We start from the raw sequence: 14,191 nt of genomic DNA, 5'->3' as shown, positions 1-14,191 counted from the left end.
GTACACTCCGTCTTCACAGCTGGGTTTCCAGTCATGTGGTTTTGGACATGTTCAGCAAAACCAATGTAAAGGAAACCCTTCAGCAGTTCAGCAGCTCAGTTTTAATGTTTGCTATCAAAGGGTCACGGGAAACATACTTCCTACACGTTCTCTCGCCATCTCACCCTCACAATGTTAACTTTGTAGCATCTACAGTAGTGATGAGCAGGTTGCCTTCAATATATACTGTTTGTAAGAAAAGATGGACTCCAAACCTTTGACACTTTTTGTCAGCGTTCCACAGGTTTGAACTCTTTTTACCGACATGCCAGAGGAAGAGTGCTACATACAGAAAGCGTTTTCTCTGGTAAAACAATGTGCTACATGTAAAACAATGCAGCACATTGTTTTACACTACCCCACCTTTTCCTGTACATTTGTCACTCTTTCCTCAGTATTTCAATGAGATTAAAATTTATTGGTATGCTTTGGGCAACTACAATGTTGTAGGGTCCAGTTCTGTTTAAATGATGGTCTCACATTTTCTTCGAGCAACCTTTTGATACACATTAGGATTCATCAGGGATCAGCATCCCCAACCACATCACTTCCATCAAGGTGCTTCACAGCTGGTGTGAGCTTCTTTTCCTGGAATGCTGAATGTGGTCTCTACTAAACGTTCTCTGCTCTAGTTGTCCAAATAATACAATGATAGGCTTGTTGTTCTTAGAAAAAGAAGGTTCCTAATTGAATTTCAATCAGTGAAATTAAATCTATGCAGTCTTTCTCATTGGTAGGCATGCTGTCTCATCAAACGTAGCAGGGGCCTGCAATATGTTCCACTCTAACATTTTTCTACAGTCTGCTTTTGGACTGAACTTGCTTCAACAGAAAGAAAAAAACAACAACGGAGGATACAGGCAGTTGGCCTTCTTTTTGAAAGCTTTAAGCAGTTCTTTGGATCTCATTATGTTGTTCTTTCACACTTCAATAGTCAGGACACCAAGCTAACTGAGGCTTAAACAAGGCGACGCTCCTTCAACATGCTGAGAAACAGTGTTCTACTTTTCAGATGTGTTAAAATTCATCTCTGCAATGTTAAGAATAGTAAAAAATCTGGTCCATATACTATATATTTCTGGCCCCGAGCCGATTGCCCATAAACTTCCAAAACCTTATTGCCTAATCCAAAATTAAATGCCTTACAGTCCTTGACTGTTATTTTTTGAATATCTCAGCAGAGGGAAAAATCACAGAGTGAAAGAAAAATGCTACATTTCTCAGGAATAGCACATTTACAGTGGCACAAATAGTCGCCCTTCCCTTTCTCAAATGGGTGATTGGTTTACAATATAGTAGCAAAACAGTTTTGTCTTGTAAAATTCAACACGGCGTCACTGACTGGGGGTGAAAACAGGATGACACGTGTGAATGAGTGAACACCAGGATTTTTTTTCGCATCACGAGTCACATGGTCAACAATCGGATGTTGCCACTGGCGCAAACCTGTGCGCCAGTGGCACAGTGGCACATGAAGAAAAAGACGACAGGAAGTAGTTCGACGATCACAGCACAGGACATTTTTTATTGACGTATTGCGTGCACAAACATATTCACGTGGGATTTTAATTGCGTTTTGTCATTTAATGAAAACACAGCAATTGCAAAATTGTGTATTTACGACATTAGCGAAATACTGACAGAGGTTTGTACGCATTTGTAATTGAAATGCCGGTAATAATCCACTAGACTGGATGTAGAGGTGACAGTTTAGGGAGAGTAAATAGAAAGAAAGCCGACCTCACAACCTTTACCTTACTAGATAATCAGTTTTCTATTTATCATTTCCTGTAATGAAAACAGGCATTTTGATTAAGTATGAAAACCATACAACACGTGGAGATTTGAACTATTGAAGCACAATGAAAGAAGCTCCACTGCTGCAGTAGGAGCTACAGCTGAAACCCCGGTGGAAGAGTGAGAGAGGTCGGCTAATGAACGATATGTAATCTGATCTCTCCTAATGAGAAGGAGAGGAGAAATGGTGTTTAGAGTGATAAGCAGCTTAAACTTTCAAACTTAGATATGAGCAATGTCATTTACTACCATGCAGTACAGACCAATGACAGATCCTCAGTGAGATTATTAAGAAATTTGAAGGATCACTTGAGATGATTTTAATGCATTAAAATACGAACAGATTGTAACAGATATGGAAACCTGTGGATCATGTGTTTGATGTAGTTGAAGTGACTTTTCCATTTATATTCACCTTTTGCCTCAGTGTTTTACTAGTGTAGGATTTTATATGATGGAGCAAAACAAAGTAGGTCATGAAGTTAAGGGGTGTGACATGGAATGCTTTAATGAGTAAAATCTGAAAAGTGTGACATGAATTTAAGTTCATTTTGTCTTTTTTTAGTTTGAAGAGTCACCATTTTTAGAAAAAATTGCAGGTCTTTGAGGGTATCTATCAAACAAAGAGTTGCTCATCTGTCTTTCCAAAATATTTAAAGCTCAATCAGAGGGAGACCATCTGGAAATCAGTTTTCCTTCCTTCCAGTCTCAGTTGGATTTCGGTCTATGCTCAGACTGAGCCGTTTGAAAATAAAAAACCCTTAGACCGAGAATATTTCCTGAAACGTCCACCGACACCAAGATCAGTCTTTGGTATCACATGGGCCGTTGCTAAGAAAGTTTTTGAGGTCGGAAGGATCAGAAGGAGCCCTCAGTGTGGCCTGCTGATGTGGAGTAGACCACACGTCAGTGAGAGCTAATTAGCAAACAAAGCCGTAATCCAGAGCTATTCACAGAAAGAAGCACGCATAGATGGATGCTAACCTTGACTCATGTCAGATGACTGCATCCGCCTTTGAGTTTCTTAAATGACTCGTCTGGAGATTCTGATAAGCTGGTTAAATGATGTGATGCATTCAAAGACAGACGGTGGCTCTGGGCTTCTTATTACTTTATCATACATGTCATTTCTCTTTTTTTTCTTACACACTACACTCACTACTTCACATGCCTTTGGATCGGAGTGCTTATTTTGTGTTATAATTTTGCCCTTATCATGCATGAAGTTATCCTAAATTCTGTAAATATGAAATTCATATTTGTATTTTTGTGTGAATCTGCAGGCTTAGATTGCCTGACACTTGCACCAGAATTTCCCCACTATGGGGGAATAAAGGGGGTTTCTATTCTATTCTGTTGAGTTCTAATGGGAATTCGAAATGCAGCATTTTCTTGTTGGCCTTCAGATTAGAGGGGCTAACTACACGTGTATGCCACACTTTTCAGATTGTTATTTGTAAAAAAAATAATTGCATCATATTGTACCATGAAACATGTTCTTTCCACTTACCAAATTGTCTCATTGTGTGTCACTATCATTAACAAACTGCTAAAATATTAATAGCTACTGGTCTCTGCATTCAATAAGTACTTCTTGTTTTGAAATACTAATAGACATCTCCTCACATTGATGTAATTTGGAAGTACACAGATAAAAACAGATTTGATTATATTGATAAAAATAACATGCACATAACTCAGAAATAGCTGCCTCCCATTGGCCATCAGATTGCTCAACGCCAATAATCCTCTGACTAAACTGTGTGAAAGTGCAATATCTTTATTGACTGTCTTAATAGTTCCGTATTAGTTTTATTGTTATATATATTTAGCAAAATATTATTATTTGTATAATATTTATTCTAGATTTTAATTTATCTATTGATGTATTTATTTATTTTTTTATTTATCTGCACCAGGAACAGATTTACAGTCAAACTTTTCACAATTTTCAGTATTTTTTCTGCGTACTCCAGGTAGCCAAGCAACAACATTTTGCTGCTAAATTTACGTTCGTGTCTTTGTGCAATGACAATCTAAGTCTGTAATTCACTAACTTTTTGTCTGTTCTAGTTCTGTTTAAGCATTCCTCTAAAGTCTTGAGGGGCACATTAACAGCCGTGGCGGGCTGGATTTGGCCCCCGAGCCTCGAGTTTGACACCTGGACTATTACTTAAAATACCAATATATAAACGCTAAAATATATTTTAGTTGGTTTAAAAATGTGATACTGCAGGTGTATTAATACTTTAACTAGGTGCTGTAGTTGCTATTCAGAGCAGGAGGCTGTTTACCTGGACTTCCCAAGAGATTTGAGCATAATGGAATAAAAGACCAGCAAAAAAAAAAAAAAGACTTCACAACAACAGCGTGACAAGCATCTGAATAGGTAATTACTGGTATTTTTCTCAGCATGGAATCTTCGAGAAGCGCTTCTAATTAGCTTGAGCAAAAAAACAAGAGGAAAGACGTTTTCTGGACTGAACAAAGTGAAACTGTCCCACAAAATGCCCTCGCCCTTCTCAGAGTATTCAAGGTTCAAAATTAAAGTAGGAACTGGAATGTGAATCCTGCTAAGAACACATTTCATCCCCTTTTAAAGATGATTACAAATATGAAAAATGGCACTGGGTGTTATTGGCACCTCCGGCTGCCGTCTGTTCGTTAACAGACAGAGATGCGCCACCTGAGAACAACCACTTCCAGACTTCCCATGACGCAAAAATGCAGCTGCTGGGTGACACAGAGAATAGTTTTAAAGGACAAACACACCTTTAAGAAGCTGCAGAAAGCAGAAGTAAAGGAGCAGCAAGGTAGCGACTTAACACCCAACCCGACACCTTCTTCAATCTACTGAATATCTGCTAATGGAAAAGCTGCCACCCTCCTAAAACCAAGCGAGGTTTGTCGGTACGTCCCCTTTTTAACCCGGCAGAGAAAATCCCATGAATAACTAACAGGAGAATAATCAGTCAGCCGGGCCCGCCGCGCTACGGGCCCTACGGTTCACCAGCATGTGGCGTTCCCTCTCGTTTATTAGCATTTCCTGTGTCAGCGGCTCCAGATAGACCACACTGCTGTGCTAGCAGAACAAGGAGTCCAGTTTCTGTCTATAACCCAACAATACACACAAAAAAACCACAACTTCTCCCACTCCAAGCAAAAAATTACTTGTGATAGGACGGCCCACCCAGGCTCTAGCGGGTGATTGGTGTACTTGTATCCAACTCAGATTCAGCTCTGCCACTAAAACTTTCATCTGCAGAAAAATCAATACTTTACTTGATACGATTTCAGTCAGACAGGGAGCGTAACATTGCGAAAGGAGCCAAGGTTGGTGCCACAGCTTGTAGCGATCTGCTGGAGCCGTCTGTCCTTGTGACGGATTAGCCATCTCCTCACACCAAACCCTCCCCCCCTCCACCCCCGCACCTCCGGTCAGACACGCAGGAAATGCATTAGACGATAACGAGAAAGGGGGGCTGGGTTCAAAAAAGATGGAGAGAGAGAGCAAGAAATAGCAGAGAGATGAAGCACAGAGGAACAAAAAATGGTAGTAGAAGAAAGAGGAAAACATGGGTGAGGGTAGGGAGGGAGGGAGGCAGATACCGACTGATCCACTGACATGCTGTCAAGACTCTCCATTGTTACCAACAGGCCTATGGGGGGGATGGTGAAGGGTCTCAGGTGAGGCACAACCTGCCTTAGCATAGCTGGAATTAGAGCAGAAAGCATATAAAATGGGAGCCATATGGATATGATCGGACTGGTTACCAGAATCACCATGTATCAAGAGTTGAAAAGGTTCTGCATTCAAAATTCTGCAAAGAGTCTTTTTAATGTCAGAGAAAATGTGTTTAAGCTAACCACTGGTAGCCAGCTGGCTAAAATATGGCTCACACTGATCTGCTACGCTTAAAAGGAAAATCAATGAGGTCATTTGGAAATACAAACTAGCCACAGAAAGCAAAAAAAAAGAAGCTACGATGTGAAAACTAGCACGATTCCTGCATCCTACGAAGGCAGCATTAGCCGTGTTTCCATCGATATTTTTTGACGCTCTTCTTTAAGTGTCACATTGGAAAAGGTTGGTGGAATCGGCAAAATTTGAAACAACTTCCTCAATTGGGCTAAAAAGTTTTTTAATTGCTTTTGGCTTTTCCAAAGAAAAAGGAGTTAATACAATAAAGGGATGAGAGAAACACATTTGCCAAGTAAGTTCTGAGGTAGCGAATGCTCCCGTCCTCTGGTCTGTCCCTTACTACAGGAACAAAATTTGGAAAATTTCAAAGACCAAACCTCGCTCCATTTTTCTGAGATATCCGCTCCATGCTAGTTTGCGACCTCATCTTGCTTATTACAGCCATGCGTAACGTCAACATCTGATGAAATCTCCCTTTGACTTAAATTTGGACGTGCTGACTCTTAGGTTATCGTACCGTGAAAATCTCCTACAGTTCCATGCCTACACATGGGTTCTGTATAAGACCTGAAAAGACTTAACTGTGTGTAAATCAGTACCAGCACTGGGCTATCAAACACTTTTCCCAGGTGGTTTTTGGCTGCTGGAGCTTGTAAATGAGGCTAATTCTGTGGAGATGGTCCGTTTAATTGGCCAACGCCGCTATTAAGAAGTAAAAAGGTCAGGCGAGGTCAAGGCACTTAGAGGCTGAAACTCTAGGAGTCCGAGGAGACCTGGCATCAAGTGTCACACTTTCTCCAGAACCTTTTCCATTCCATTCCTTTGGGTCCAGCTTCCCTTCCCTCTCCTCTAGCATTCCTGTTTCTTCATCTTTACCGTACCGTATATCACAGCACAGGGCCTTTCCCTGTGCTCTCTCTTTGATGTCTTTACATCAACTTCCTTCTTTATGTTTGATCTTCTTCTTTCACTTGGCCTGCTTGCTTTATTTCTACCTGAACATCCCCATTATTACCCTTCTCCTCACACTGCTCTCCTCTGTCTCATAATCCTTCAAATTTTGATTTTCACAATTTTGCCATTTTTAATTTGTCTCCATCTTTACCATACAAGCCTCTCTCTTTTCGATTTCCTCTCATCTGGTTTCTTTCAGCTCCTTTTCCTTCCCTCTTCTTATTCCCAGTTATCTAATTTCTCCTCCACTGTGTCTCATTCACCCTTCGCTTTCAATTTCTTTCCTCTATTTTACCCTGCAATTAATTCGTCTTGCTTCTATGCCCCTCATTTTTTTCTTAATCTTTTCATTTCATCTCATTGCTTCCTGTTTTATCATCTCAGTTGCCTAGTTTGACTCCTCTTCCCCAGTTGAGCATCGTTTCTGTCCTTTCCTTCACCTTAAGACACCGGTAGTTTCGCCCCCCTTCTCTATAGCAACAGGGATGTGTAGTGAATCTTCCAAGATAAAACAAGAACCGCTTCGCTCCGACCACGTAAAACTGTCCTTGACTCCTCTTCTTTTTGGCGCTGCTGACATTTGGTTAAGCAGCGATTCCTCATCTCGAGTCAAAGGACACATGCTTTTAATGGAGGAAGACCCCCGACGCCATCAAACGCTGCCCGGACGGGGGGGGTGGTCTCATTTGTCAGGTCATTAAGATGTCTTTTGCGACGACGCTGGGTGCCTCTAATGACAGAACTGTTTTAAGCTATGCAGACGAACATGGCCACATTATTAGAATCCCATTAGAATAAATTTACGTGATCAGCCCAGTAGGAGAAGCCTGGCCTGGGTTTGACTCCATGAAGTGCCACAGGGCTACGCTTGCAGCATCCCATCAAGACAGGAACCGGAGAGTTGGGGGAACTCACTAATCAATGTCTCATTACGCGCTGCAGCAGTGTTGATGCCTTATTTCTGCAGTCAGAGTGAAAACGCTGGCCTTGATCCGACCGCTGTTTATCTAGGCCAATGATTAACTCCTATGACTCAAGTGTTCAAGACTCGCACGGTTTGTTGTGTTGCTGTTAAAAGCCCATAAAAGCACAATAAGTCAAAGACGAGCTTCATTTACTGGCTGACTTATAGCCACTCTCGGTGCTTTTAAAAAGGAGCACTCTGTTGTTGCTGAACAGCTCACAGATGACAAGAGCCGGCTAAAATATCAACAGTCAGTCCACCTGGGCAGGCGAGACCTAATCCCCAAACTTCCTTTATCGACTATCGCCCACTGAGCTGATACAGACGACCACAGATCAATTCCTGATCCAATCCTGGCTGGCAGGAGACAAGTCGATGCATGATGACTCTCACACACACACACACACACACCTTTATGCAACTCCTGAATCCTCGATGTGGCAGAACCCACCCAGACATTGCCCTCTCTTTCCAACGCTGCTGCTCTGATTTAGATGACTAACTGCACAGGCACGAAGTGAGACCCTACTTCGCAGAGAACTCCTACAGAAAATGATCTGAAAGATAAACTGCTTTAGGATGGAGGCGGCCATCGTAGTGCAGTTATCTTTTTATTTAGTAGCAGGTTGGGGTGCGCTGACATCTTTAGGCAAGAGATTCAGCAAAATTAAAATGCCACAATATATCTGGTTGAAATGAAGTTTCTGTAGCAAAGCGCGGTCAGCATGTGACTTCGGTGCACTAAATGCAATCTCAGCAAGTCTTGATGCTCAATTTCGATTTTCTACTGAAATCAGAATACATTTTCTTTCTTGCGCAATCGTTCACACTACAAATTAAATGCAACCGCGATAAGATTTCTGCATGAATGGTTTGCGACCTCAGAGCGGCCCACATGCGCAGAAGAAGAACGTACACGTCACATAGCAGTCAACTGTTTATGAAAGTCCAGCACCACTCTGGACTTTGGTGCTTTAGAAAAAGAAAGTGTATTTCACACTGGTTTGGAGATCTATCAGGAAAATAAAAAGTGACAAGAAACACCCAGAAAATGAGTTACTATCATAGGAATGCCGGGACAAGCTGACCACTAGCTCATTATGATGCTAAAGCTGACATCTGCCTTTAACCCTAAAGTCCAAAAACATGACTGTTAGGTTAGTTGATCTCTCTAAATTCTCCTTAGGTGTGAGTGTGTGTGTCTGGGTGTCCTGTCTGTCTCTGTGCTGCCCTGCGTTTCGGGCGAGAGGGGTGACCGAAATGTTTGCTGGAGATAGGCACCAGCCCTCCTCCCGACCGCACTAGGGACAAGGGTGTTAGAAAATGGATGGATGAATTTGAACTGCATTTATTCATCTAAAGTTCAAAATACTTTGTTCAAACCTCAACAGGACAATTTTATACTGACTGCAAATTCTTAAAAACAAAGTTTTTGATTTGTGAAATTGCCTATATTTGTGAAAACAAAAACGAATAGAAATTTTTATTTATTTCAATGTGAAAGTATCCCCTCATCTTGTTTTCTTAAAATACACAATATTGTGCATTATCTTGTCTCTCCCAACTCTCATGAGCTGAAGGTAATGTTCTGCACATATCCTTTACACATAAGGGTCTATTTCAATCAGAAAATATCCAGTAGGATAGTGGTGCTTTATTAAGAAGCAGGAACCATCATCAACATGCCCCGGGATGTGGTTGTCATATCACAGAAATGCAATTACTGAGAAATCCAAACATGGTGGATCACTTTCAGAACAATGTATTGTGTTCCCTCCTGTCTTACTTCATCCTAAGCAACTTGCTAGCTAAACCACGTCAATTAATGGAACTGGAAACCATTACATTCCCCAGTTCACCATTAGATTAACTCGGGCTCACTTCATCAGCCGTGTGAAGTCAATTCCCCAAAGTGTACTCAACTCTCACAGCAGCAAAAGACCCTTGAAACCCAGAAACGGAGCCGGAGCAGACAATTAGCCCCCACATCGTCATTGCAGTCGCCTAAAATAGAATTCATACCAGGGGTAAATCTCATCTGGGAACTATAATTAGAGTTTGTTGGCAGGAGATCGATTGGGAGTTGGGCAGCAAAGGAGAGCTAGCCTTAAAAGTGGCATGGTAAGGTTTCAGAGGTACACTAAAGTGTATGCACAGGATTTAAAAAAAGGATCCAACTTAATGCATCAAAGTCAAATTAAACTGAAACAGGTTGAAAGTAGAATATTTTACATTTTCATCTGCAGAACCAACAGATCAGCCCCAGAGTCCCCAACGTCATTTACCTATGGTGTACCCCCTCTTCAGTTCGACACATCGAGGAGAGCGCAGCTGGGAGTTGGTGGTGTTGTTTTCCTGCACCGCCAGGCCGGTGGTCGCCTTGGCAACAGGTGGCGCAGCCTTGTTGCGGGGCGAGGCTGGCACCAGAGTAGGAGAGAAACCTTGACTGGCAATATCCACCGACTGAGACTTCTGCTTCAGCCTGCAGAGGGGGAAACAAAGCAAAGGCGCAGAACCGGTTACCGACACCATCGAAGAAAAGAGGAGAGACCGCAGCGCGGAGGCATCGCTAGCGAGGGAACGTTAGAACGAGGACGGAACAGGTGACCTTCACAGCTGAAGGCCGTGAAGGGAGAATGACTGCATCTGATCTGAAGCGTTTGCATCTGGGATGGTCGGTGTCGACGACGGGCTGCGTTACAGTAATGCAATCATGCGAGGCAATTTTCTAAGTGGCAAGGAAGTGAGGGAAAAGAAATCAATAGGTTAATCACACCCTTGTTGAGGGTGAATTCATTAGCATCACTCGCCTCCCCACCCCGATGTAGAGCTGTCTACTGTACAGAAGGATTAAACAGCAGGGAAAGGGAAGAGAGCAGCAGGAGTCAGGTGGGGTTTGGACTTTACTGAAAACAGTCACAAAACTGGAGCCAATTTATTCAGCAGAGATAGCGGCTTCTCTTTCATGCATCAAAAATCACGCTGGTGGCCTCTTTTGAAAAGGCTTAATAAAACCCATCTGTTGACAAACGGACCAGAATGCAGTCGAGAATAAGACGACACGCCCCGACGGTCGTGTCTGTTCAATAAATTGCCAGTTAAAGGTGTGTTAAAGCATAAAACTACTGAGCTGATGCCTGACTTCAGGTTCCAGTTTTTTGTGAAATCGCAAAAAACTGGAAAGAAGGAGATAGGGACAAAGGAGAGAAAAAAGTATAGAGAAAACACAAGTGAACACCCCAGAAGTCTGGCTCTCCATCTGCAGAAAGAGACAGAAACAACAAGCAATAGCAACACAAATATATATGCATATATAATAACAATAACAATTACAACAACAACAAAAACATCACATGGTAAAGTACATGGTACAGGTTCATTTAGGAAATATTTTGTGGGAACTGCAGCCAAACTTGGAATCTGAAAAACTCCTGAATCCAAATATGTTTGGACACAAATTGCAGCAATAAAGCAGACAATAACTATGTATTTTTTTCCACATTCAAAGAAAAACAAAAACACTAGGTAAAAATACCAATCAAAACATATTACAGTCTGCATATAAGTGAACTGAGATATATAGATTAGATTAGAATACTGGATCAGAGAATCTTTAAAATGCTCAAACTAAAAGTAACAGGTAAATATCTTATATTAGTGTCCAGTTTTGTAAAAAGCTTAGATATCTGTCTGAAAGTCAGTTGTTACTGATTTAGGACAATGTTACTTGCTGGGTCAGTGATGATATATTGAACATGGCCATCTGTAATGAAGGTTATTTTGCCTTTTTTGGTGCTGGTCAGAGTAGAAAAATAGAAAACAAGCCAGTTTGTAGGTCGAACATTCCAGCAGCAGAGGCTTTTGGAACAACACAGCTTACGTAAAAAAAACTCATCAAAGACCTACTGACTGAGGTCGAATCAAATCTGTCTCCAACAACAACACCAAGCCTATTAAAAGGCTAACGAGATCTCTGGTTTACGTTTTACAGATAAAAGTGAGCTAACTAGGCTAATCTGAACAGCTAATCCTGCACTCAGCATCCAGTTGGCCCCTTTACAGACTGGAAGTTCACAAAGGGATCCAGACAAAAACACACACACACAAAAAAAATTACTACCCCAACTCCACTGGGTGCACACACTCACAGACAGAAAAATAGCCAAAAAAAGGAGAGAAAGTTTAAAAATACATCAAGAAAAAACTTGGGAGGAACAGGGTGAAGAATTGCTCCTGAGAACACTATCTGTCTCCAGTGTGCAAAAAGTCCTGAAACAGCATTACACGAGTCCCAGCACTGCGGCTCGTCGCACGCTCCTTCAATCATTCCGGCAAAACTGCTGAAGCGAACAGAATCTTTCTGGCCATTTCACCCGAGCCTCATGGTCCGAGGCGGCACACGTGGCACAGAGTCTAAGTGCCTAATGAAAACGCATAATCTCCATGGAGACGACGTCCATTACCGCTTGTGTTCCTTCAAAGGTCTGAGAAACCAAAGCAGATGTTCACAGCTGCGCTTTTAGACTGAAGTTGAACAAGTTCAACCAGATATCATAACTTAAGCAGAGCTGCAACTAACGATTATCCTACTGATTACTCTGATATATTAAATCATTAAGATACATTAAGAAATATCTGATATATAAAAAAAGAAATTGGCCCATTCTACAGATTTCTCTTTTGACCACTTAAGCCTTTTTTTATAACAATATTAAAAATACAGGGAAAGATGCAAATAAACCAAAAATTCAGTTACTTTTCCTAAACATTTTGCTGCCTAAAACAAAAATAACAGTATTCTCTTAGTGAATTTGAACCAAGTGAAGCTAAAACTATGCCATATAAGGAGTTTTGGCTAAAACATATTAACAGACGAAGGTGCTTTCAATTAAAATCCAAAATGTACATATATTTTGTAAAGTATAATTCCTCCTCTTAATCTGTTGTTTTTTCAGCAAATGGTCTCCTTTTTTTTAAATTCTGTATAGTCCAATTAGCAATTAATCGATTACCACATTAGTTGAAGAGTATTTCAATAATCAACTCATCGCGATTAATCGAGTAAATCGTTTCAGCCCTAAATTCGAGTTTGCTCATGTTCTTCACATCTGCTCTGTTTGCATACGTTCGCACCAAGCAAGCCTTCCTGGATGTGTCAGAAACTGCTCAGAGGAAGCAGAGAGTTTGTTTGGGTGGCACATAATGATGCTGGAGATTGAGTGAGAAGCCGAGACCTGCTGCTATTAGCAGCAACAGAGGATGAAGAGAGCAGGGTGGCGAGGATGCGACGCGGTGTGAAGCCTATCCGCTCTCCCTTGGGAGCTGATGCTAATTACTGTCTCATCAACCTAACTTGGTTTAACAGAGTTGCTGCTTGGATTGAGGGGGCCCAAAGTCCAGTCCTAATGCGGCGGACCCCCTTTTTTAGGGTTAGAGATAGAGATGCACTGATCCGATATTAATATCTGTATCGGTCAAAATATATATATATTAAAAAAAATCTAGATTGGATAACGGTGACAATGTAAGGGCAGAGCTATTCAGTCTAACTCTATGCTTTGTACTCTGAGTGACATCATGCTTTTTTTATTTTGCATTATTTTCAGAATTCCTAATGCACTTTCTGAACCATTTGAACCCATTTAGTCCAGTTTATTAAGTTTGATCAAGCTTTTTTCAGTTTCAGTTTCTTTATTATTTATTTTACATTGGCTGTTATACTAAAGTTGTGTTGTTTTTACATGTTTGACCAAACTTGTGAAGCTATTGTTGTATTTAAGCACGCTGTACTGGTGCAGTTAGCAAATAAATGTGAAAAAAACAAACAATTTCAGTCAATTTGGCAATGTTTCTGTACCAGATTGGTGTCGGCCGATACTAAACCTCAGATATCGGTACTGGAGTGAAAAAAGTGGATCGGTGCCTCCATAGTTAGAGATATGTTGTGCATTTTATTTAAAGTTGGGAACATACTGGTAAAGGCTTGGATAAGTGCTAAAGTTAGGAACAAATGCGATTTCTAAAACGAATAGAAATCAAAACAAATTCCTAATATGGATAAAAATACAAAAGTGTGTGTGTGTGTGGGGGGGTGTGTGTGTGTGTGAAGAGGTTTTGGGGGTGTTTTTAGTTTGTTTCAAAGATCATCTGACAAAGATGAGACTAAATCAATAACTTGGGTAAAAAGGAGGCCTTTTGTGCACAAGCTTTGTTCAAAGCAAGGCTTTAAGGTTCAAGAGATGCCCATTTATTCAAGAGCCACTTTGTGTTTTGAAGCACTTCTAAAGAAGAGAAAATAAAAACAAACTATTATGATAATGCAGGCTGTGTTTCGCTTGTGAGTTCAAGAAAATATGTCTAAATAGGCAGTACCAATTTAGTGGTACAGACTGCACAGACTACCTGCATACATAATATATCACAGCTTTGACAAACTTCCCAAAGCTGTAATATATCACAGCTTTGACAAACTTGTGAAGCTATTGAAAAATTTATTTCAAAATCAGTGAAATCCA

At 41.0% G+C, this 14,191-nt stretch overlaps 1 protein-coding gene across 3 annotated transcripts in view; it reads right to left on the bottom strand.

Annotated features, from left to right (window-relative positions):
• oxr1a (oxidation resistance 1a) overlaps nucleotides 1-14,191 on the bottom strand; it is a 178,054-nt gene that overhangs the window by 94,030 nt on the left and 69,833 nt on the right. For all 3 annotated transcript variants that reach the window (XM_032557795.1, XM_032557793.1, XM_032557794.1), the window contains one exon: nucleotides 9,962-10,158. In XM_032557795.1, coding sequence (XP_032413686.1) covers nucleotides 9,962-10,158 — 197 coding nt within the window. The remainder of the gene's footprint in view (nucleotides 1-9,961; nucleotides 10,159-14,191) is intronic.

Source organism: Xiphophorus hellerii, chromosome 3 (genome assembly GCF_003331165.1).
Source record: "Xiphophorus hellerii strain 12219 chromosome 3, Xiphophorus_hellerii-4.1, whole genome shotgun sequence".
NCBI lineage: Eukaryota > Metazoa > Chordata > Actinopteri > Cyprinodontiformes > Poeciliidae > Xiphophorus > Xiphophorus hellerii.
This window is presented reverse-complemented; position numbering and strand designations above follow the sequence as displayed.